At 51.4% G+C, this 25,845-nt stretch overlaps 1 protein-coding gene across 1 annotated transcript; it reads left to right on the plus strand.

Moving 5' to 3' along the window:
• Positions 1-11,452: 11,452 nt before the first annotated feature.
• On the plus strand, positions 11,453-24,697 carry ZNF395 (zinc finger protein 395; the record flags this gene model as incomplete). Its single annotated transcript, XM_080710668.1, has 9 exons — positions 11,453-11,692; positions 13,027-13,283; positions 15,277-15,386; positions 16,972-17,210; positions 17,615-17,715; positions 17,783-18,053; positions 23,427-23,519; positions 24,254-24,357; positions 24,586-24,697. The coding sequence occupies 9 exons, from the start codon at positions 11,453-11,455 to the stop codon at positions 24,695-24,697; spliced, it is 1,527 nt and encodes a 508-aa protein (XP_080566794.1).
• Between the last annotated feature and the right edge of the window lie 1,148 nt (positions 24,698-25,845).

The raw sequence follows: 25,845 nt of genomic DNA on the forward strand, positions 1-25,845 counted from the left end.
GAAAGGCTGTGAATTACACACAAGGCTTCCTGTTGTGCTCTTGTCTGTTTATTCTGTAACAGTCCTATTGAAGGACTTAGACGTGACTTATTCCTTGGGAACATCCCGTTCCTTTTCTTCAAAAGACTCCAGTCTTTGGCAGGTCCTGCGCTAAGTGCGACCATCTGCCTGCGCTTCCCCCAGCAAGCCTCGCCGGGGCGCAGCCTCCACGCTGTCCTCTGTTTCTTCTCTCACCACTCTCAAAACTTGTGAGTGTGGGTCATCAGTCGCCCTCTGATGGACCCACATCTATTTTGTCTCTTGGGCTCAGAGTATCTGACCTGAATAAAGCTGTCACTGCCCATTTTAGGAAGACCATCCAAGGGTGGCCAGCCCGAACCGGGCCCGCGGAAGCCCCTCTGCCTGTTTCTGCATCTCTGTTTTCGCCTTTGAAATCATTCTCAGCCCTGCAGTTACTGGATCATAAAGATCCCCAAGTGGCGTCCTCCAGGGAAAGCGTGTTAAAAGTCCTTTCCTAGCAAGCCTCGCCCAGCTCTGCCCGCTCTCCTCTCCACTCTGTGTTTAAGTGAGCCCCAGAGCTGTCTGTATTCCCTTCCCTTAGGCTGACCCGCTTTTTTGGGGATAAATATATCTGTCTCCCTCAAGCTCTTGCCTGTCTGCAGATTTTTTTTTTTTTTTTTTTTTTTGGTGGTACTGGGGATTGAACCTGGGGCGGGGGAGCATCCTACTACTGAGGCACACCCCCAAACCTTAAAATAATTTTTTTGAAACAGGATCTTGTGAGATTGTTGAGAGTCTTGTGTTAAATTCCTGAGGCTGTTTTTGAACCTGTGATCCTCCTGTCTCAGCCTCCCAAGAACTGGGGTTAATTAATTTATTTATTTTGGTGATACTGGGGGTGGAACCCAGAGGCTTTCTACCTCCGGGCTATACTCCTAAACCTATTTTATACTTTATTTGGAAACAGGGTCTCACTAAGTTGCTGAGAGCCTCGCTACGTACCTGAGGCTGGCTTTGAACCTGTGCTATCTTCTGTCTCCGCTTGTGGGGATCACAAGCGTGCGCCACCACACCCGGCATTATTCTTTATTTTGAAACAGGGTCTCACTGAGTTGCACAGGGCCTCACTAAGTAGCTGAGGCTGTCCGTGAACCACAATCCTCCTTTCTCAGCCTCCCAAAGGCTGGGATTTCAAGCGTGCGCCACCACGCCTGGTTTTATTGCAAGTCTCTTGAACAGAGCAAATACTTATCCATGCGTCTCCTGGCACCGCACAGGGAGGGACGCAGCTCTGGAGCATGTCGCGTGCTTCTGTGTACAGGTGCTGGTGTGTGGCCAGGGGAGCTCCAGTAGGCCCCACTCTTAGCCTTCTGCTGTGTGTCCTCAGGAGCTGGACCAGCATGTGTCCATCTCTGCTGGTTTTCGGGTGCTGGGTTTTGTTCCGTAGCACCCCTTTCCCCGGGTTCCTGGCCAGCAAGGTCACCAGCATGGGTCGGCACCGGTGTGGGCTGGAGCTCCTGAGGTTGGCCAGGCTCTCCCTTGGGAGGATTGGCCGCTGGCCTTAAGCTACCGCGGGCAGGGCACCGAGACTGAGGTTTCGGCACAGCCGAGCAGAGCCGGAGCCCTTGCTGATGGTGAGGCGAGAGGTGCCTGGGGACTCAAGAGGGCTGGGCCAGGCCCTGGCCATGAGCTCTCAGTGCTGAAGCCAGGGTTGGTTTGTTTGGGCCCCCAGGTCTGCGTGGAAGGGGTTGGGTTTCTTGGTTCCCTATCTCGCCGAAATCAGCATTGTGATTTCAGTTAATTAGCGCTCACCGCAGCCCCTTCTGGATTTCCTGTACTCAGTAGTTGTGTTACAGGCTCGAGTGGGATATCCTGGTACAGCCTCATTCCCCGCTGCCAGCTGGATGGTGGATCCCAAGAGTTCCGAGTGGCTCTGGTGTTACGCTGCTCTCCAGCACAGGCCTGGCAGAGGGGCCAGGGCCAGGGAGGGACACCTGCTGAGTTCCTCCCGGGTGCCGGGCACCTGTGAGGCAGGTGCGCTCCCCTCACAGGTGAGCTGGGAAGCTGGCACATCGGGACACCTGGCCTGCGCTCTGGCCGCAGATGCTTCTGTGGCCAGCGTGGCCCTCCGTGCAGGGTGCCTCGTAGCCCTCCTGGACGTGCTGGAATCCGTTCTGAGGAGCCAGTTTTAGGGCTGTGGGCGCTCCCGCTCAGGGGAGCAGGGAGCAGTCCCCCCCAGGAGAGGGTGATAGCGTGATTGGCAGGGATGCCGCCCTCTTCCTGACATCGCAAACATGTGTCTTTAATTGGAGAATCAGAAAAAGGGAAAAATTGGATTCCATGTTGATCTGTGATAGCCCAGTACCTCTCTAGAAAGAGCTGTTTCCATCGACGAGGCCGCTGCCTGGGCCCTGGAACAGATCCATTCTGATGGCCACCTCTTCTTTCAGTTTTCGTTTGTTTGTTTGTTTGTTTTTGGTGGTACTGGGGATGGAACCCAGGGGCATTCTACCTCCAATTTGCACCCCCTGCCCTATTTTTTATTCTTTATTTTGAAACAGGGTCTCACTGAGTTGCGAAGGGCCTCACTAAGTAGCTGGGGCTGGCCGTGAACTGTGATCCTCCTGTCTCAGCCTCCTGAATGCTGGAATTACAAGCGTGCGCCACCATGCCCGGCTTTCTTCTTTATTTTGAAACAGGGTCTCACTAAATTGCAGAGAGCCTCACTAAGCAGCTGAGGCCGCCTGTGAACCTGCGCGATCCTCCTGTCTCGGCCTCCCAAGCGCGGGATCACAAGCGTGCGCTCTGACGCCTGCCGACTGTTAGGCTTTTAAAGGTCTTATGTCTGTGTTTTCTACGTCTAGGGCGCAATCTTTTGTTGTCTGCTTTTGCTTGTTACTACTGGAAGTTTTCCTTTTCTTTTTTTTTTCTTTTGTGGTACTGGGGGTGGAACCCAGGGGCATTGTCCCTTTGAGCTACACCCCCAGCCCTATTTTTTAGTCTTTTTAGTATTTTGAAACAGGGTCTCAGTGAGTTGCGAAGGGCCTCGCCAAGTAGCAGAGGCTGTCTTGAACCGCCATCCGGTCTCAGCCTCCTCAGTGCTGGGATTACAAGTGCCGGCCATCACGCCCAGCTCTGGAAGTTCTACGAGATCCCTTCTTCGCTGGGCGTGGTGGCGCACGCTTGTAATCCCTGCGCTTGGGAGGCGGAGACAGGAGGATCGCACAGGTTTGAAGCCAGCTGTGCTGGCTTAAGAGACCCTGTTTCCGAATAAAAAAATATAAAATAGGTTTGGGAGTGTATCCCGGAAGTAGAAGGGTTTCCCCAGTACCAACACACACACACACACACACACACACACACACACACACACACACATCCCTTCTTTCCATTGAACCCCACGCTCCCCTCCTCCAGGACCCTCTGAACCAGCCGGGAACGCTCTCACACCACTGCTACTAGCTTTGTGATTCGGGCAAATAGCTAGCCTTCTCGAGGGACCTCAGTTTCTTAGCAGTAAAACAGAGATAATATTGTCTCTCCATCATTTGACTGAGCTCCCAGGAGGTCAGGAAAGAAGAGAAGCCCTACAGGTGTGTATCTGAGTGTAGCCAAGTGCAGCGGCGCACACCTGTGAGCTCAGAACTAGGGCGGCTGAGACAGGAGGAGCTGTAGGTTGGAGGGCAGCAGCAGCCCCAAGTGCTAATTTAGGTAGATTCTGTTTAAACATAAAAAATAATATAGGGCTGGGGGTGTAGCTCAAGTAGAATGCCTCTGGGTTCAATCCCCAGGACCACAAAAAACAGTAAATGAGAGTGAGTGGAGGCCTGAGCGTCATTCACACCTTCCCTGGTGCTGAACTTCAGTGCTGGTCTCAGAAGCCCCCCTGAAGCTGCTGAGAGCACTGTGGGTCCTCCAGGCTTGCTGTCCTGGGTCTGGCTTCCCCCAGGCCCCTCCTCCAGTCCTAGCTCTGGAGGACACCCAGTCAGCACGGCCCATCGCCCTGCCTCCTGGGCGTCTCAGCGCAGTTAAATCAGGTTTAATGACTCCCGCGTGCACAGGTGCTCGCCCGTGCATGGCAAAGCCGCACAGCGGGCCTCCCTCCCGCGCACGCGCGAGTGTGACTGCACTTACACCTGCCTCTCTGCAGCAGAGTCTCCGCTTGTTTCTAAGAAAGCACTCTCTTGGGATTAATGCTATTTAAACTTTACCCTGCTTCTAATGCCTGTCTTCGTTATAGGGCAAGCGGCAGGTCTTCCTTAGGATAGGTTTTTTGGAATCTGGGGCTGTACTTGTCCTTATCACCGGTACAAAGTTGTGTCACAAAGTTGTAAGTGTCGGTGGGATAAGCAAGGTGAGGTCTGTCCTTAAAGGGCTTGTAGCCTGAGGAGATGGACCCTATCGCTGGTACAGGTTGCAAAGCTCTTACCTGATGCCTGGGACCAGAAGCCTTTTTTTTTTTTTTTTTTTTTTTAATCTGGGAATGTTTGCATGTACGTAATGAGATATCCTGGAAGGGCGACCTAAGTCTAAACCCAGGCTTCACTGCCCTTGCACGTGTCTTACACATACAGCCTGAAGGTCATTCTGTGCAGTGGTTCAGTGTGCCCGTGCACAGCCCTCGTTGGTCAGTGTGTGGGCCCTTCCGCTTGAGGTCTCAGGCTCACAGCGTTTCAGGTTGTGGAGCTGGGGTTTGCAGATGAGGGGTGCTTACTCTGCAGCAGAGCTAGTTCTGGGTCCCTGTGCCCTGCCCTGTGCCAGGGCCGCCCTGAGAGCTGTCAAGTAAGCAGGGTCGTTCAGAACAGAGGGTGCTGTGCTTTTGCAAGCAGGTGGGCAGGTAGGTGTGAAGGAAGGGGAAGTGCGTTTGTTCCTGGGCAGAACCGTGAAGACACTTTCTTGTCCTGCCGCAGACAGGAGCTGCCTGTTACTCGCGTGCCCGACTGCTGTGCCGTCAGACCCACGAAGTATTTGTGGATGAGGACCCCTTACTGTTTGCTGAGCATTCACTGTAACCAGGCCAGATGCCCTATTTCTACGGCCCATCTGCTGGAACATGAACATAGCGCTGTTATTCAGGGCCTTTATTCGTCCTCTGTTCTCTGAGTCCCGGGAGGCGGGCTGCCCAGGTGCGGGGTGTGGGGCACGGGGTTCCAGCCCTGGGGTCCCCGCAGGCCCAGGGGTCTATCATTTGTCATCCTTCTGGTCGTCTAAACTCTGGGACTCTGATGTAGTATAATCTGGGTTCATCATCTCTTCAGAAAGAGGCTTTTTAGAATCCCTCGAGAAGCCAAAATATTGCTGTTTGGCCACCTGGTTTTGGAATATTGAATTGACCACCAGTAGACTCAACACCAGGCATCTCAAGCTCACCTTATAAACTCATTTCCTCCCTTGCTGGGATGGAACCCAGGGCCCCGTGCATGCTAGGCAGGTACTTTACTGCTGAGCTCTATCCCCAGCCCTTTTTAAACAAATGCTTTTATTTCAAGACGGGTTTGCTATGTTGCCCAGGCTGGTCTTGAACTTGTCCTGCCTCACCCTCAGTTTCTGGGATTACACGCCTGGCTTATACAATCTTAAATACATACAATACACAAGTTTAGAAAATGGTATGACAGAGCCTGAAAAATGGTTCCGAGATCCAGAAAATGTCGCTTAGGGATGCTCTCGCTGGGGTTTCCAGCCAGCGCCAGCTGGGGTTTTTGTCTCTCTTTGTGGAGAGAAGGTACTACAAATGTGCTTTTTTTGTGTGTGTGTGTGTGGTACTGGGGTTCCTGGAAACCCTTCTACCTCCGGGCTACACTGCCAGACCTATCTTATATTTTTATTTGGAAACAGGGTCTCTTAAGCCAGCGCGGCTGGCTTTAAACCTGCGCGATCCTCCTGTCTTCGCCTCCCAAGCGTGGGGATGACAAGCGTGCGCCTCCACGCCCGGCACAAATGTGCTTCTTGGAGTGTTTTTTTTTTATAAATTTTCTTTGGGGAAGGTATCCCTGGCGGGGGCGGGGAGAAGTTGAGGACCACCGGGTGGCGAGGACAGGGTTGACAACTTGCATTTGTCAAGAAAGGTTCAGATGTTGCCACAAACCAAGAGGAGGGCGCAGAAACATACTGCTTGTAATCATAAATATGTTTGCAAGTGCACATGGCATCCACCCACAGAGATGCTGGCTAAGAAGTGCAACTGAATTGTTTGGGAATCCTGTTCCTGTGGAGTTCTGTTTGTAAAATAAGAAATGTGGTTTGCTGTTAACATTTTGGCATTTGAGTTTAGAACATGACACACATACACAAAATTAAAATATTGTGGATTCAAAAGAAAAAAATAACTGGTAACATTCCGAGAAAAGATTAAGAATGATACCTAGCCAGGTGTGGTGATGCACGCTTGTAATCCCGGCATTTGGGAGGCTGAAACAGGAGGATCGTGGTTCGTGGACAGCCTCAGCTACTACTTAGTGAGGCCCTTTGCAACTCAGTGAGACCCTGTTTCAAAAATAAAGGATAAAAAATAGGGCTGAGGGTGTGGCTTAGAGGTAGAATGCCCCTGGGTTCCATCCCCAGTACTGCAAAAAAAAAAAAAAAAAAAAGATATCCAGGATGGGCATGGTGGCACACACCCTGTAATTCCAGTACTTGGGAGGCTGACACACGAGAATTGTAGGTTTGAGGCCAGCCTCAGCAACTTAGCAAGGTCTCCCACCACTCAGAGATCCTGTTTCAAAATAAAATAAAATAGGGTTGGTGGTATAGCTGAGAAGTAGAATGCTCCTGGGTTCAATCCTCAGTACCCTCCTCCCCATACGCAGAGTGATAGTAAGATATGAACTCAAGGACTAAAAGTGTAAACGGTTACTCTATGTAGCGGTTCTCAATGGAGACCTTAACAAAAGCAGAAAGCTGGGGTTTAGTAAAACCCTTGGTGGAGGGTTGATATCCTTTACCTTAACCCATAAACTAGTCATCAGAGAGGTAGCAAGCACCTAAGCTTTTGCAAGTAGGAGTCCTAACCTTACCCACCTTAAGTTTATTTATTTACTTTCTGTGGTACTGGGGATTGAACCCAGGGGCATTCTACCTCTGAGATATATCCCCAGCCCTTTTATTCTTCATTTTGAAACAGAGTCTCCCTAAGTTGCTGAGGGCCTCCCTAAATTGAAGTTGGCCTTGAACCTGCCATCCTCTGGTCTCAGCCTCCCAAGTACTGGATTACAGGTGTACACCACGTCACTTGGCTCTCCTTAACTTTAACAGAATCTGTTAGCATGTAATGACTCACTCTAACTCATAACCCGTGTCCTAGAAGTACAGCCAGGGGAAGTCACGGCTCGCCCTGCTGCCCCGTGTGCAGACACGTGTACGCACAGACGTGTGCTGGGACGTGCGGTTGTCCAGCAACTGCAGCTTGATAAATAACACTTTGCAACTCTGGACCACAGGGAGGGCTTCTTCTGCTCTTCAGCTCCTTAACTGATGGCAGATGTCCTCATTAAGGGCCATTAGCACATCAGGATGTGTTTGCCGAGCCCAGACAAAGGCTAACCCTTTTTGGGTATTGACCAGAATACATATTCTAGGGTAGCCGGCTCTCCTGTGGGTGATAGTCACAGGGCCGAGCCGCGGAAACTGTCCCGAAGGGTCTTTAGCACGAGTTTATGTTCAGGCAAGGACTTCTGTAAGTGGAGAATATAAAGTCATAAAGTGGCATTTGGTTATTAACGGAAGCCCCAGAGTAGGGGCTTCTTGGCTTCCCTTGCCTGCTGCAGAACCATGCGGTAAATTAGGGCATGGCTGGCATAGGAACCGTTGCTGAGAAAGACACCAGCGGGGGCCTAGAGAAGTAGAGGCCGGGGGAGGCAGAGCAGAGAGGCTGTGGGGTGGAGGCGGCAGCGGGTGCACGAGGCGCTCGCTGGGCCAGGACCAGGGCGGCCCCGGGGTGCAGTCGCCTCCCTCCTGCACCGCATGCACGGCCAGCCTCCTTCCCGCTCCCGTTCACTCAGGAGTCCTGGGTAGTGTGTTGATCTCACGGACTGGACTCAGAGAACAAGTTCTCCCGTAGCAGGCTGGGCCTGCCGGTGACACGGGGCGTTGATTGAGTGACTTCCGACAATGGGGTTGCTGTGGGCTGGGGGAGATATTCTCATTCTCTCTCTTCTCTCTCTCTCTCTCTCTCTCTCTCTCTCTCTCTCTCTCTCTCTCTCTCTCTCTCGTGGCCCTGGGGATGGAACCCAGGGGCATTCTGTCTCTGAGCTACACCCCCAGCTCATTTTTCATTCTTTTTTTTTTTTTTTTGTGGTACTGGGGTTCCTGGAAGCCCTTCTACCTCTGGACTACACTCCCAGACCTATTTTATATATTTTTTGAGACAGGGTCTCTTAAGCCAGCCCGGCCAGCGCGATCCTCCTGTCTCCGCCTCCCAAGCGCGGGGATTACAAGCGTGCGCCACCACGCCCGGCTCATTCTTTATTTTGAAGCAGGGTCTCCCCGAGTTGCGAAGGGCCTCACTGAGTAGCTGAGGCTGGCTGTGGACTGCGTTCCTCCTGTCTCGGCCTCCCGAATGCTGGGGTGGTGGAGTTTCTCGGTGTTCAATTCCACGATGTAAACTTGGCCAAAGCTTTCACGTCCGGGTTGACCACCTTGTCTCTTTGCGCCTCTCAGAGCACAGCGCGTGTGTAAAGGTCTTCCACACTCGAGCCGCTGAGTGACTCACAGTGACTGGGGCCAGTGGACAAGGTCAGACTAAAGCCTTGGCCTCTGCTTAGAGAGAGGAGCTGAGCGTGGACTGGAAGCGCCCCGGGAAATGGAGTCCGCTTGCAGGGTCAGGAGGTGTTTTTTCTATCAAGGCTCATTGACCCGAGGGAAAAAATTATTGTGTACACGAGAAACAACCCGATAGGGTGCTTTATCTTGAGAAGCCCCTCTCCTGGGTTAGCGCAGGACTGTGACCTCGGGCACCAAAGACAGGCGGTCCAAGCTAAGGCCACCCCTTCCCCGGCGGCGGCCTCAGGGCCTGACCCCTCTGCAGCCCAGTTGCCCCATCAGAAATCAGAGACCATGTGTTTATCTCAGGCTGCCCTGAGGACTAAATTAGATGCAATTTAGGAGAGTTGGTGCCCGGCAGGCACCACATAAAGGCAGTTTCCCTTCCTTCTTTCTCTTCTGCTTTAAAAAAAAAATCAAGATTCAGGAGTATGATAAATACAGCCAGCAGTAAAAATGTCTTTTCTGCCAGTAATTCAGGACAGAGGCTAGTGGGCAAAGCAAAGCCTCGGGGGAGTGAGCGGAAGGGGGCCGGCTCACCGCTCTCTGCGGATCAGCGGGCCTCGGAGGTGCCCATTGGCCAACTGAGCGAAAAGTAGCTTTTAAATTAGCAAGAAAGAGAAAAGGGCTCACAAAATGTTGTCAAAGAGGCTAAAACGTTGTTGGCCAGACCTCCTCAGGCGCCGTCTGAGGACTGGAAAGCCAGGAATTTTGGAAATGCTACCCTGTCTTCATTTTTCAGAGGCAGAAACCCCAAACTTCCTGCTCTGGGAAGTGGGGGCGGCTGCTGGGATCTCTGCCAAGGGCTGGTTATTTCTTGGGCCGACACTGCCACCGGGTGTCTGAAAGTGGCATTGCGCGTCACGCGTCACTGCCCCTGCGTCAACGCAATGAAATTCAATAGAGGCCCTCATCTTTTGGCAGTCTTGGGCAAGTGCTCTCCCACTAGGCCACACCCCAGCCCTGGTGACTGAGGTTTTTTTTTTTTTTTTTTTTTTTTGCGGTACTGGGGATGAAACTTTGGGGCATTGTACCTCTGAGCGACACTCCCAGCCCTATTTTTTATTTTTTATTTTGAAACAGGGTCTCACTGAGTTGTAAAGGGCCTCGCTAAGTAGCTGAGGCTGGCCAGGAACCGCGATCCTCTGGTCTCAGCCTCCTGAATGCTGGGATTACAAGCGTGCGCCACCACGCCCGGCAGCGACTGAGTTTTAAGATCTGTTTAGCTTGGGCATACACCCCCATCCTGAAGTGATAAGAAAATTTTCTTGCATTTTTCTTTCTTTTTGTTGTACGGTGGAGCTCTTGGAGGTCCCCGGCCGCCTACTGGGGGATTCTACACGCCCTGACTCCTACCTTTCCCCCTCTGCTCGTTGCTTTCTCTCGAGTTGGCAACGGAGATACTGTGCGCTCAGATTCTGGTTCTCGAGGCAGATGATCATGGGTTTGCGACCAGCCTCAGCAACTTAGGCCCCTTGCAACTTAGGCCCTGTTTCAAAACAAAGAATAAAAAATAGGGTGTAGCTCAGAGGTAGAATGGCCCTGGGTTCAGTCCCCAGTGCTGCAAAAAAGAAAAAAAAAAAAAAAAAGAAAAAGAAGTCACCAGGGAAAACCAGCCAGGCAGCCCCCTGCTCAGTATTTGCTGCTTTCTTTTCCCTTACAGTCATTTCTGCCCTTCCTGGCTTGCTATTGTGGAGGTCCTGCTGCAGAACCTGCTGGGCCAGTTGGGAAAGGGGCCAGGGTGTGGGAGTCGGGTGTGGGACCCAAACAAGCCCTGAGGAGGCTTACGGAATTGTTTAAAGAAAGTTCCCAGCCGGGCATGGTGGTACAGGGTTGTAATCCCAGCACTTGGGAGCCTGAGACAGGAGGATCACGGTTTGAGGCCCTTTGCAACTCAGTGAGACCCTGTTTCAAAATAAAGAATAAAAAATAGGGCTGGAGGTGTCTTTCGGAGGTAGAATGCTCCTGGGTTCCATCGTCAGTATTGCAAAAAAAAAAAAAAAAAAAAAAAAGAAAAGAAAACTTACTAGTAAAAGAATACTAGTATTTCAAGTAAAAATAGTTTACCAAATAATGGACCCATTTCTGTAGAAACAAAAGTATATAATTCCATGCATAGAAGAAGGAGTAAAATTATGTTGACTCAAAGTGGACATCTTTGAAAGGCAGGTTTCTGAGTGTGTGTGTGTGTGTGTGTGTGTGTGTGTGTGAGAGAGAGAGAGAGAGAGTCACACACACACACACACACACACACACACACACACACACACTGAGGATTGAACCAGGGGCATTCTACCTATGAACTACACCCCCAGCCCTTTTTATTGTGTTTATTTTGAAACAGGGTCTCACTAAATTGCAGAGGGCCTCACTAAGTTGCTGAGGCTGGCCTCAAACCTGTGACCTTCTGTCTCAGCCTCCCATGTACTGGGATTACAAGCATACGCCACCATGCCCATCTTCTGAGTGATTTGATTTTATTTGTGCTTAGCAGTATTTTCTAAATGTGCTACTAGGTTTGGGTATTAATTTTGTAAAAAGAAAAAATGGATAAAAGTTTAGAATTTTTCATTCATCTTGGACACTCATTGGCTCTGGCCAGCCCACGCAGGGCTGGTGCTGGGAGCTTCTGATCCCTGAAGATGGTAGACAAGACTCACTGTCACCTTTGTTTCCCCAGGGTACACGCAGCATGGCCAGCGTGCTCTCCCGCCGCCTTGGTAAGCGGTCCCTCCTGGGAGCCCGGGTGTTGGGGCCCAGTGCCCCAGATGGGCCATCAGGTGCCAGTTCCGCCTTGGAGCCACCGGAGGGGGCCGCTCCCCAGCCCTTCCTCGCCTCCCGGGACCCTGTGCGTCAGGAGCAGCCCAGGGAGGTCCTGAAGGCTCTGGACACTGCCAGCCTCCCTCAGGTGGCCTTCCAGCCTGGACAGAAGGTGGGTTGATCCCAGTGTCCCAGTGTGGACGGATATCCTTTCTCCCAAGGCTTGGGGCTGTAGGGTCAGGGCAGCCCCCCACGCCCGGGCAGACTGGAAACCGTTTGGGCACTGCTTTGAACAGAGAGTTGTCCTTCATCCCTGGGACCATCATTTCAGATACGAGGCGTCTCCGTGACAGCTTCTTCTGGAGCAGAAGGGGGCCAGGCATTCTGTGGTGCTCAGACGTCAGGTCAGAGCAGGGCCTTAGCCTCACTTTGCAGATTTGCAGAGCCCGGGAAAGGCCTCAGGATCGTGAGTCAAAGGAGACTGGGGACTGGGTCTTGGAGTTACTTTAGATATTCCAGGAGATGAAGCTGATGGTGTCATCTGCTTCCTATCTGGAGTTCCTTCCCAGGTGTCCCTTCCCCTGGGGTGGGACCGTCATCACCTGGGCCTGATATTATCCCTCGATCTAGATGTATCGATGCTTTCTTGCTGTCTCAAGGGCTCACAAATAGAGACTGCCTTCCGTCTCCCCGCAGGGCTCGTGCCCCCTCTCCTCTCTTCCCATGAGATAGAGCGATCTACTAATTTCCAGTGCTTTCTGAGATAGGGGAACCTACTTTTCCCTCTTTCCAGCTTGTCCCAAGGGAGGCTGAGAATTCTCCTGAAGGAACAGTGCAGGACAGCAGCAGTCCTGGCAAGGGTTGGGCGCTAGTGGGTGTCCCGGACTTGGGAGGCCAGGCAGGACAAGGAATCGGGAGGATGGACGCAGAAGAAACCCCAGCTGCTCGCAGGCTTGCTGTCCTCCAGGCTAGACTGTTCCTGAGTGCTGTCCTGAGCGCTGGATTGGTCCAGTGTGGCTCACCTGGGTGCTTAGCTGGGCGCCAGGTGCCGAGAAATTCAGCTCTGTCTTAATCCTTTTTCAGCTGCTGTAACAATACCTGGTAACTTAGGAACAATAGTTTGGCTCAGGATTCTGGAGGGTGGCAAGTCCAATATCAGAGTGGCCACACCTGGCGATGGCCTTCTGTGTCAGCCCAAGGGGGACGGGACAAGAGAGAGCAAGAGGGGGCTGGACCGTGATAATACACCCTCCCTGTGCCTGCCCGGCCCCACGGGGGTGCCGCCAAGCCGCTCGGGGCAGAGTCCTCACGGCCTCCTGGATCTTCCTAGACGCAGGCTCCTCCCCTGGTGCTTGGGATTATGTCTCTCAACATGGACTTTGGGGACAGTTAGAGCAAGGCACACATCGCGGCTCGTGACAGGCACATCGTGACTCTAGGAAATCGCACGCCAGGGCGTTGGGGTGAGACGTGCCGGGCGCTGACCACCGTCCACCGCCCCTGCAGGTTCATGTGTGGTATGGCGGCCAGGAGTGCACTGGCCTGGTGGAGCAGCGCAGTGGGGCGGAGGGCATGGTGACTGTCTGGCTGTTGGACCAGAAGTTGGAAATCTGCTGCAAAGCGGAGGAGGTGTGGCCAGCGGAGCTGCAGGGCGCCCCAGCACCGCAGCTGCCACCCCTGGAGCACGGAGCCCAGGCGCCAGAGCACGGAGCCCAGGCGCCGGCCTACAGACCCGTCTCCAGGAACATCGATGTCCCAAAGAGGTTGGTGCGGGTGAGGGCGCGGCGCGGGCTGCCTTGGGAAGGAGTAACCTGGGGCCCTGCGTGTCCGGTTGCCAAGACAGGGCCAAGGAGAGACACGGAGGGACATCTTTGAAAGGAAACCAGAATGGCATCTTTTCCTGTGCATACCTCTCTTAGGGGGGACTGTGCTTTGAGAGACAAAGTCCCTTCACACTTAGGCTAAACCCAACTCAGAGTTTCTCATGAGCAGAGTCAAAGAAAAGGCTCAGATGGGAAGTCCGCAGACCTGTTCTGCGAGGGCAGAGAGTGGATGACTGAGGTGTGGGCCAGTCAGCTGTGGCGTTGCCGTCCCTGCCCATGCCAGCGTGCACAGGTGTGCACCACTGAGACTTCATTTTGGGGCCCTTAATCTTAATCATAATTCAGTATAACGTTTTATGTGGCACATGCCAAGAAATAATGTTTGTTTTTTGATTCTTGATAAACATTTTAAAACATGTAAAGCCATCCGTAGCTCAAAATCATGCAGAAACAGGCAGCAGGCTGTACCTAGTCCACATACCCATAGGGTGCTGACCCCTGGCTTAGATATTTAAAACCGATGGTATTGCCTGCAGCGGTGGAGCGCACTGTAATCCCAGTACTTGGGAAGCTGAGGCAGGAGGATACTGCTAGCCTTAGCAACTTAGTGAGGCCCTCAGCAACTCAGTGAGATCCTGTTTAAAAATTAAAGTAAAATAGAGCCGGGGTAGAGCTGAGAGGTAGAATACCCCCGTGTTCAAGCGCCAGTACAAAAAAAAAAACAAAAAAAAAAAACAGAAAAGAGTCTTGGATGAAGAGTGGATATTTTGCTTTAGAATTGTATGATATGTCTTTCTTTGGGAAGCTGCAGCTTCTTTTCTCTGTTAGATGCCTTGTGTATATGATCTCTTGAGATTTAAGAAGAAAATATAGTGATGTTTTGTGCACAAGATGCAGATCTTAGTTCAGCTGCTTCAAACTCTGTTGCGTAGCGTAGTAGAACCCAGTTAAAAGCATGAGTTAACACAACCCTTTGAAGTGGACAAGCCGCCTGGATGCTTATTTCAGCCTAAATTTTCCTAATACTTTAGCATTAACTTATAGAGAGCTCTCATTTTTCCAAGTTACATAATTGGTATAAATTTTTTTTAAATCACATGCAAAATTTTATGGAACTTTGCTATATAAAACATCGAGATTTGCAGTGGGAGGTTTAGTTTAGTGTTTCTGGTTTATTAACTCATTGCTTTAAATCCGGGAGTGGTGGCACACACTTGTAATCCCAACATTTTGGAGGCTGAGACCAGAGGATCACGGTTCGTGGACAGCCTCAGCTACTTAGTGAGGCCCTGTTTCAAAATAAAGAATAAAAAATACGGCGGGGGGGTGTAGCTTGGAGGTAGAATGCCCCTGGGTTCCATCCCCAGACCCTCCCAAAAAAAAAAGATTATTAACTCATTGCCTTATATAATAGGTTTTATTGACATTTGGAAACTAACAGAATGCTTTATTTTGAGGGGAGAAGGGTGTAATTGTTCCCTCTTAAGTGTAAGTATAAAAGAAGGAAAGGTGATAATTTTAGTGCTTTTAGGTTCCAGTGGACATCTTTATTCCTGTGCTTTATGTTATAGCTTTGATTCTTTTCTCTTTTCCCCCAAATAAAACTCCACTTTAAGCTGCAGAGTTAGAAGCGAGGCCAGGAACATGGACCTGCCTCAGGGTGTCAGTCTAAGCAGAGGACCTACCTGCTGGTACCAGGGCTGACTGATGTTATAAACGTCGCTCAGAATGAGCCTTTCTCCTCAAGAGTGAGGGGGAGAGACCTGTTTTACATGGCACCTCCTATTCCCAGAGCGCCTTGGCTCATTGAAGGGGGCCCCCAGGGGGCAGTGCAAAAGTGTAAGAGGATCCTGTGGACAGAGCCAGCGTCTCAGTCTGCGGCCGCGGGACCGCCGGCCCAGGAAGTAAGCTTCCCCTGTCTGTTTGAATCCAGGAAGTCGGATGCGGTGGAGATGGATGAGATGATGGCGGCCATGGTACTGACGTCCCTGTCCTGCAGCCCGGCTGTGCAGAGCCCTCCCGGGGCTGACATCAACTTCTCTGGTGAGCAAGCAGGCCTGGCGGGCCCTGGGCACCGCAGAGGTCCGCCATTGACAGCCTCTGCTCTGAGCAGGTGATGGCCAAAGTCACCTTGGCCACAGAATCTCTGCGGCTCTTCAGACGGTGCCACGGAGCCTGCAGCTCCCAGGTGCTTTCTCCTCAGGGCCCTCATCTTGGGGGAGCCCCTGGTGCATCCTGAAGAGCTTGAGCTCAGCCCTGAGCCAATCTGGCCACTGGCGTAAGCCCTTCCGTGGCAGTGCGGATGGCTCTTTGACAGGACCCGAACAAGGCCCAGGGGAATATCTACGTCACAGGGGTGAAGTCCGCCACGCCGTCCCTCCTGCCTTCAGACAAAGGCCCTTCTCTGAGACGAAGGAGAGCCTGGGCTGGAAACCTGGGAAAAGGGAGTCAGCTCTGGGACTCTAGTTTTGCAGAGAGGTGGCTTGGATTGTTTAACGGGATGAGAAACAGCAGTCGGGTTTAACCCTGGCCACCAGGTTTAGCAGTCTCCCTGGGAGCCCAGGGCGAGGAGGCTGCGTGGAGTGCCCATGGGGTGGGGCTTAGATTTTTGGGAAGGTGCATTTCCTAACCTCTGTTACTGTTTCCATGTATCAGAATTTCAGGTTTTCCTATACTGTTAATTCAACCAGATTTGTGGCCTAGGCTTGAGGGAGTCTGGGTTGTGCTGGAAACAGCCTGCAGATGGCAGCTTCAACGCTGGAAGCTGCTGGGCGTGCTGGCGCTCGCTCGTAATCCCAGCATTCGGGAGTCTGAGACAGGAGGATCGTGGTTCATGGACAGCCTCAGCTACTTAGTGAGGCGCTTTGCAACCCAGTGAGACCCTGTTTCAAAATAAAGAATAGAAAATAGGGCTGGGGGTGTAGCTCGGAGGTAGAATGCCCCTGGGTTCCATCCCCAGACCCGCAAAAAAACCCCAAAAATAAAAACAACCCTGGCAATCCAGGCTAGGAATGTAGCTCCGTGGCAGAGCACTTGCCTAACATGTGAGAGGCCTTGGGTTCAAGCTCCAGCACCACAGACAAACAGCCCCCTTCTGTTTTTGAAAAGCCCCTTCTGTTTGTTCTTCCTGCTTGTACGCCCTGGGTTGGGGCAAGTCGCTGCAGCTGCTGACACCCTGGGAGTGTACCAAGCCGAGCGGGTTCTCTCCGGAGGCTCACGGTGTTTCACAACATGCCTGAGTTTGTATGATTGAGAGGCATTTTTCAGGAAATTGGTTAAGAAGCCCCTGTAGTGTTTATGCGTTTTTCAGCCACACGTTCCCCGCGGATGTTCCCAGCCAGCGGTCCCCCACTTCTCAGCACACATGCTGCGAACTAAATATTAACTAGGTTCTGTGTCCATTGATCCTTTAATGAAATGAAGTGCGTCTGTGGGTCAGGGGTGGTCGGTGTGGCCGCAGCCGCAACGTCCACGGGGCAGAGCGGTTGCTCCTGTGGTCACTGCCACGGTGAACGCACCTTGACATCACCGCAGCCCAGAAAGGAGCTGTTTAGGTGTCTAACTCCGTTTTTGCCTGGGAACGAGGGGCTGAGTGTCCTCTCCCGCCTGCCTTCTCTCGTCTGGCCAGCTTCCCGCACGGCCTGCGGCGACCCGTGGAAGGAGAGCGGCGACGTGTCGGACAGCGGCAGCAGCACCACCAGCGGCCACTGGAGCGCCAGCAGCGGCGTGTCCACGCCCTCGCCCCCGCACCCCCAGGCCAGCCCCAAGTACCTGGGGGACGCCTTCGGTTCTCCCCAGACAGATCACGGCTTTGAGACCGATCCTGACTCGTTCCTGCTGGACGAACCAGCCCCGCGCAAGAGGAAGGTGCGGGAGTGGGAGCACGGCGGCCCTGCGGGGGCAGCACCGGGAGGCCGGCGTAGCTCCCCTCGGCTGTGTCTCGCCTCCTGGCTCCCGGGCTCGGCTGATCCTCTTCAAGCCATCCTCTTCCTTTAGACCTCCGCGGGTCCCTGCCTTCTCCTTGCCCTCCCGCAGGGGCCTGGCACGAGGGGCTGCCGGTGGGGTCGTAGCCGTAGCACCATGCTCTGCTGTGGCCGCCGGGACCATCTCTTGGGGCCCCTGGTGGCCAGTTTCTCTGCCCCCAGGAGAACCCTTCCCTGGAGCCTTTTGCTTGGTCTGGGAGGGGGTGGCAGCCCGTGAAGTCCCCGCAGGGTGCGGACGAGAGGGCAGGGGAGGACAGCATGCTGATGACCAGACTTCCTTATCCCCAGAACTCGGTGAAGGTGGTGTACAAGTGCCTGTGGCCCAGCTGTGGCAAAGTGCTGCGCTCCATCGTGGGCATCAAGCGACACGTCAAGGCCCTCCACCTGGGGTAGGTGCGGGGCATGGGCTGCCTGGGTGCGTCCCGGCCTGCACCTCACTAATGCCCTTCTGCACAGGGACACGGTGGACCAGCTCAAGCGGGAGGAGGACTTCTACTACACAGAGGTGCAGATGAAGGAGGAGTCTGCGCCCGGGACCCCTGCCGCCGAGCCGGCCCCCGCTGCTCGGGTGGCCAGCCCGTCCCTTGCTGCTCTGCCTCTGCCTCCGCCCAAAGCCCAGTCCTCTGGCCCCGAGCACCCTGGCCTGGAGTCCTCTCTGCCCTCGGGCGCGCTCAGCAAGTCAGCTCCGGGCTCCTTCTGGCACATTCAGGCCGACCACGCGTACCAGGTAAGGAGCCAGGCACAGAGTGGCTCGCCTTTGGGTTCGACTGGTCGCTGGCCAGCGATCATAGACCCTGACCACCTCATTGAAGACCAACCCTCAGCTAAATTGCTAATCTACAAAGAAGGAAAAGGAGCGGGGTGTGTGGCACACACCTGTAATCTTGGGAGGCTAAGATGGGAGGATCACAGGTTTGAGGCCAATCTTAGCAATTTAGCAAGACCCTCGGCAACTTAGTGAGATTCTGTTTCAAAATATAAAATAAAAAGGGCTGAGGGCGCGGCTTGGAGCTGGAATGCCCCTGAGTTCAATCCCCAGTACCAAAAAAGAAGAAAAAAAGGAAGAGACAGGAAAGGATGCCATTACTTTGTCAGTCTGAGGAATGTGCATTCCAGAGTCAGTGGCTGCCCTGAGTGGTCATGAGAATCAGAGCTGACTTGACCAGGTGACTGGATTTGGGCCGTGGGACCCTCACGTTGTTGGTTTAAAAGGCAGTGCAGTAGTGAAGTTGGCCATCCCGGGGCCATCTCCAGCTCCTAGAGTGGCGTTAGTGCAAACAAACTTTGAGCACCTCTTTGTGTGTCAAAAATGGGCCACGGCGGCTTTGAGTTAGAACAAGACAGCCCTTGGGCTTGTAGAGTGTGTGGTGTGGCTGGAGACAGACACGAGTGCGCGGCTGCAATGACCATAATAAGTGTCCAAAGCGCTCTTTACTAGGGGCAGCAGGAGGCGGTGGGTGTGGGAGGCCCAGGCCCTGCTCCCGCACGGTTGGGAAAGTTGGCACAGAGAGGGTGACCTGTACGCTGGCCGTCTCTGTCCTCACTGGGTGTGTGCGCAGCTTCCAGTGTGCTGGTGTTTAAATCTTGTTATGCCTCCGGCTTGGTTTTATTAGACTGGGCCAATTTGTAAGTGAGTAATAAAATAAAACAGTATTTTTTTTTCAATCAGAAAACCTTTATATCACAGGGCGTGGTGGCACACGCTTATAATCCCCGTGCTTGGGAGGCTGAGACAGGAGGATCGCACGGGTTCGAAGCCAGCCTCAGCTACTTAGTGAGGCTCTCAGCAACTTAGCGAGACCCTATTTCCAAATAAAATATAAAAAAGGTCTGTGAGTATAGCCCAGAAGTAGAAAGCCTCTGGGTTCCACCCCCAGTACCACCAAAAAAAAAAAAACCTTTATAAAATGAATCAACTTCCACCTCATTAAAATTTTTAATTAACCTGCTAATTGCTGGCAGAAAGCATTTTTTTTTAAGAGTTACTTTTAATACGTGATTTTAAAGTTAAGAGTTGCTTTAACAGGTAACAGTGGAATGTGCCTTCTGCAATGGCTGGAAATAGAAGCTCAATTTATAAGTTTCTGCCGGTATTTTTAAAAATAGAGCAAGAATATGAGGCCAGTATCACATTAATCCCCAAACCAAATAAAGATACTTCAAGAAAGGGAAATTACAGATCAATATCCTTAATGAACATAGATGCAAAAATTCTAAACAAAATACTAGCTATACGCATTCAAAACCATATCAAGAGAATTGTACACCATGACCAAGTTGGGTTCATCCCAGAAAAGCAAGGCTGGTTCAACATGCGCAAATCAATACATGTTATTCACCACATAAATAGAACTAAGAATGTAATGCACCAATAAAAATAAAAAATTAAAAAGATTTCAACGGATAGATCTATTAATGGTAGTCAAATTCATTAACTTTTAATTAATTTTCCCTACTGCCTGGTAAGTACCTCAGGCTGATCAACGTAAGTATTTTGCAGGTGCCTAAAAGTAAAAACATTTGCAGACTGTTAGTTTATAATGGACCAAATATATCAAAAGGAAGGAGTCTCTCTCTATATCTGTTATGGAAAAATAAAACATTTATTTATTTATTTATTTATTTATTTAAATAATAAAATAAAATAAATAGAACTAAGAACAAAAACCACATGATCATTTCAATAGATGCTGAAAAAGCATTCGACAAAATCCAACACCCATTTATGTTAAAAACACTGCAGAAAATTGGAATAGAAGGAACATATTTCAACATCATTAAGGCTATATACAATAAACCCAAAGCCAACATCATATTGAATGGAGAAAAACTGCAAGAATTCCCTTTAAAATCAGGAACAAGACAAGGATGCACATTATCACCTCTCCTCTTCAATATAGTCCTTGAGACTCTTGCCACAGCAATAAGACAAGAGAAGGAAATCAAAGGAATTCAAATAGAAAGAGAAGAGCTAAAACTATCCATATTTACAGATGATATGATTCTTTATCTAGAAGATCCAATGAACTCAACCAAAAGACTTCTGGAGCTGATTGACAAATTCAGCAAAGTTGCAGGATACAAAATCGACCTAAAGAAACCAGTTGCTTTTCTTTATGCCAACAATGAATCCACAACGAAAGAAATACAGAAAACTATTCCATTTACTATAACCTCTAAACCAATAAAATACCTAGGAATAAACCTAACCGAAGATGTAAAAGACCTCTACAGAGAAAACTACACAACATTAAAGAAAGAAATTGAAGAAGACCTTGGAAGATGGAAAGATCTCCCTTGCTCATAGATAGGCAGAATTAATATCATCAAAATGGCCATTCTGCCAAAAGTGATCTATAGATTCAGTGCAATCCCCATTAAAATACCAGCAACATTTCTCATAGACCTGGAAAAATCAGTTATGGATTTTGTATGGAGGAAGAAAAGACCCAGAATAGCCAAAGCAATTCTCAGCAACAAGAACCAGGCAGGAGGCATCACAATCCCGGACTTTAAATTATACTATAGAGCGATAGTAGTAAAAACAGCATGGTACTGGCACAACAATAGGCAGACTGACCAGTGGAACAGAATAGAAGATACAGAAACAAACCCATACATCTATAGTCAATTGATCTTTGACAAAGGGGCCAAACTCATACGCTGGAGAAAAGACAGCCTGTTCAACAAATGGTGCTGGGGGAACTGGCTATCCATTTGTAGAAAGTTGGATCTGAATCCTTAGTTCTCACCATGCACAGGAATCAACTCGAGATGGATCGAAGACTTAGATATTAGACCAGAAACTGTGAAGTTATTAGAGAAAGGCATAGGATCTACACTCCAACATATAGGCACAGGCAGTAACTTTCTCAATAAAACTTCTAAAGCGCAGGAAATTAAAGCAGAATTAATAAGTGGGATCTCTTCAAACTAAAAAGTTTCTTTTCATCAAGGGAAACCATCAAGAACCTAAAGAGGAAGCCTATAGAATGGGAGAAGATCTTTACTAGTCACCACTCTGATAGGGGGCTAATATCCAGAATATACAAAGAGCTCAAAAGACTCTACACTAGCAAAACAAACAACTCAATCAAGAAGTGGGCAACTGAAATGAATAGACATTTCACAAAAGAAGAGATACAAATGGCCAATAGATACATGAAAAGATGTTCTACATCATTGGCCATCAGGGAGATGCAAATCAAAACTACTCTGAGATTCCATCTAACCCCAATCAGAGTGGCAAACATAAAGAAATCAAAGAACAACAATTGCTGGCGAGGATGTGGGGAAAGAGGAACTCTATTGGTGGGAGTGCAAAGTAGTTCAGCCACTATGGAGATCAGTGTGGAGATTCCTTAGAAAACTGGGAATAGATCCACCATTTGATCCGGCTATACCACTCCTGGGTATCTTTCCAAAGGGGCTGAAATCAGAGAACTACATTAATAAATGCATACCCATGTTCATAGCAGCACAGTTTGTAATAGTCAAAATATGGAACCAACCTAGATCTCCATCAACAGATGAATGGATAGCAAAATTATGGGAAATACACATAATGGAATTCTATTCAGCTATAAAGAAGAATAAAATAATAGCATTTGCAAGAAGATGGAAGGAACTAGAGAACATTATGTTAAGTGAGATTAGTCAAGCACAGAAGGAGAAGGGACATATGTTTTCTCTAATATGTTCAAGCTAGGGAGTAGTGGTCATACCAGAGGGATTCCAGATGATGGAGGGGAAATCTCAGCAAAGCTTGAATGGAAGGATAGGAGAGGAAGAAGGCTGAGGTGGTTCAAGGGAGGAGCTGCATACGAATATGTGTAATAGTATAAATACAACATGGTTAACCTGGACACTCTTTATTGGGAGGGGGGGAAAGGAAATGGGGGGGAGGGCAAGAAGCACAATCTAAATGTACACCACTTTCAATATGTTCCACTTATAAATAAAATAAAATATGGAAAAAAGAAAGTCGCCAGAATACAATATAATAGTAAAAAAAATACTTGTTCTAATGGTGTTTTTTTTTTTTAAAAATAAATAAATAAAATAGAGCAAGAAGAGTGTTAAGTTTAAAATGTGAGTAACTCCAACAGTTTTCAGTTTCTGTTTTACTTTGGTCAGACTTGGTATGTGCTCATTACCCATCAGTTATTTTGTGAGGGTGCTTATATGAATACCGTTTCATGTTTGTAGGAAAATCGTAGCCAAGCATGTCAGTGTCCTCCGTCTGCAAAGGAAGCCCAAGTCTGTTGCTTTGTCTTGCTTATAATCATGAAATCATTATCGTTACACAAGAAAGTATTATTATCCACTTAGCTGCTTCATGTTTGGCCAGTGGCTAGCCCTAGGTAACCCTGTGGGACCTGGACCAGGCGTGTGTGTGTGTGTGTGTGTGTGTGTGTGTGTCTGGGGATGGATAGTACCCAAGGGCATTCCAGTGATACCACCCAGACAGGCTTTTGCACTGTGTGTGTGGGTGTGTGGGTGTGTGTGTGTTTGTGTGTATGTGTGCGCGTGGCTGGTGTGTGTGTTTGTGTGTATGTGTGCGCGTGGCTGGTGTGTGTGTGTGTGTGCACGCGCGTGCGCGCATGTGTGCCTGGGGATTGAACCTGGAGGCATTCTTACCTCTGATCTATACCCTCAGCCCTATTTTATTTTTTGGTTTGAAACGGTCTCTTGAAGTTGCAGGGGACCTCACTAAGTTGCTGCGGCTGGCTACAAACCTGCAGTCTTCCTGACCCAGCCTCCCAAGTGCTGGGATTACAGACTTTGGATTTTTTTTTCTTTGAGTAACTCCCTCTAGGTGACCCACCTAGCTCACAAGATAACGTGCTGTGAGGATCGTGTCACGTGCCTGGTTCATAACCAGCTCCGAGAGGAGGGTTCCAGGTTCTGAGCAAGCTGGGAGCCTGGCACAAAGGAGTCGGTTTGCCGAGCTGGGTACTCTGAGTTTGCCCCAGGAAGGGTCAGTCTGCTGTGCCCAGCATTTTCCTGTTATCATGCTTAGAGATGCGTCTGCTGCCGTGGACCTTGGAGTGACAGGGACGCTGGGCAGACCCAGGCTGACATGTTCTTGTCTCCACAGGCCCTGCCGTCCTTCCAGATCCCTGTCTCTCCCCACATCTACACCAGCATCAGCTGGGCTGCTGCCCCTGCCACCGCCTCCCCACTGTCTCCGGTGAGTGTGCCCCTGTGCTTGCGGGGCCCTGGCAGGAGAATGGGGCCCTCACGTCCCCAGGGCTAGGGGCTGCCAACTTGTCCTCAGCACATGGTTGGTTGTTGCTGGGCCTCTGGAGCCCGGCTTGTAGAGCTGTCCGTGTGTCCCCCTCCCCAGTTCCCAGCAGCCACAGCCCTTCCCAGAAGCTGGGGGAAGGGTGCTTGCTGAGGAGTGTTGGGCCAGCAGGTTTCTTGCCTAGAAAATTCCCTGGGCAAAGCCGGGGTCAGGTCCCTGCTCAGCCCTGGGTGTCTGGTGCTTGTTGGTGTAAGAAGGGAGGGAACGTGGAGCAGTCAGAGAAGGAGGGTGGGCAAGAAAAAGGAAAGAGCCTGTGGGTCCGAAGGGGCTGGACCAGAAGCCTGCAGGCCCTTGTGGCCGGTTGCTTAGGGTGCTTGCTTCTGAACAGAAAGAGCCTGGAAGTCTCTGGAGCCAATGTAGGCGCTAGCCTCAAGTATCTGCCCCAGACGGTGGGAGGCCTCCCCTGCTGTCTTAGAGTAACTGCCTGAATCCCCTAGAGGGCACCCGCCGGACACCCCGGGGATGCCTTCACTCACTGTGCGGCCACGGCCCTGCCTGGGCCTGTGGGTGCCTGGAGCCTCTGCCTCTTGGAGGGGGGTGCAGGCTGGCAGTGCCGGGAGGGCTCGGGAGCAAGGCCCTGGCTGCCCTGGAGCCTGGCGCTCACACCGTCTCCACCCCAGGCTCGGAGCAGGTCGCTCAGCTTCAGTGAGCCTCTGCAGCCGCCCCCTGCCATGAAGTCGCACCTGATCGTCACCTCTCCTCCCCGGGCCCCAGGCAGCGCCAGGTGAGATGTCCGTGTGGTCATCCTGCTGTCCCTCTGGTGTGATCCCCCTCGCTGTTCCTGTGAACCCTGAGTCCACCCAGCTGTACTGGGCAGCGTCAGCTTACAGAGGGAAAGGGCCTCTGCCCCGGGCCCATTGCAGCCTCTGTTTGCTTGGCCAGCCTGGTGCTCGGCCGTGGGCCAGGCCTGACCACCAGCGCGGGACCCACGCTCACCCTTCTCTCTTGGCAGGAAAGCCCGCGGTGAGGCCAAGAAGTGCCGCAAAGTGTACGGCATCGAGCACCGGGACCAGTGGTGCACCGCATGCCGGTGGAAGAAGGCCTGCCAACGCTTCCTGGACTGAGCCGCCTGCGCCAGGCCACCGACCGCGGTGCAGGCGGGCCCAGAGACCAGAGCCCCGCGAGCTCGGCCCGCGGCTGCGTGTAACGCTTCAAACACTTTCTCCCCCTCGTGGGAACGTTTTATTTTTTTAAAAGAAGCGAAAATATTTTTTCCCCTAAAATAGGAGAGAGCCCAAATCAACCAAGGGTATTCTGCAGCAGACCAGAGACCAAAGACCCCTCCCCACCCCCAGACTCCAGGGGACTAGTTTGTACAGGATGGCTTGTCCTGTTGCCTGTTGGCGAATCCTTGGTTTCTCAACTCTTCCAGAAAGAACTGTGAGCAAGATAAACTTTCTTTTCTTTAAAAAAAAAAATAATAAAAATAGAGAAGTTTCCGGCTGCTGGACGACCCCCAAGGCAAGGCTGTGGGCGGGGTGGGCAGCCCGGACACTTGCTGAGGTCTTGCTCCTCCCTGCCTGAGCAGCTTCCAGAAAGAAAAGGAAAGCCCGCTTGCGGCACCCGCTCATGGTTCTGGGTTCCCTCGGATGTTGGGTCGCATCCCATCCAATATTATATGGCTTCTTCTCAGAGCCCAGACAAGTAGATTTTTGGAGACTGTCCCCACACAAGCTAAGCCAAAGGCTCCTGAGAACTCACTCTCTGAAGCGCAGCTGTTGAACACCACCCTGAGCATCCTTCCTCACTGCCTGGGAGGCGCGGGGGTGGTGGTGCGGGGGGCTTCGGCGTCTGTAGAAGCCACTCTTCCCAAAAAGTCCCTGCCGAGGGCCTACCCCCGGTCTGCAGGACAGGCTCGCACACGCCGTTCTCTCGTCAGGTGTATTTGGAAGCCCCTCATGTGCATGTTCCGGGGAGACCCGGGGGCGCCTCTCCCTGCGTTTCTGTTGGTTCCCCTGTCTCTGCCTCTTGCAGGCAGGTGAGGGGGGTTGGAGAGTCCTTGCGAGCGTGAGGTAGGGCTAGGGGAGATGTGGGGTGGGACTAGCAGCCCTGGTATTTCTGGAGACCACAGGAATTTGGGGGAGACGGGTTAGCACCGAGGCCCAGGCATAGGGCTGTTCTTGTCAAGGGGAGACAGGAAGTATGGCTCCAGGCTAAGGATGAGCAGAGCTGACCGGGCTGAGGGCGAGGCCAGCCCCTTAGCCCTGGCGCC

Source organism: Muscardinus avellanarius (genome assembly GCF_963383645.1).
Source record: "Muscardinus avellanarius genome assembly, chromosome: 14".
Classification (NCBI taxonomy): domain Eukaryota; kingdom Metazoa; phylum Chordata; class Mammalia; order Rodentia; family Gliridae; genus Muscardinus; species Muscardinus avellanarius.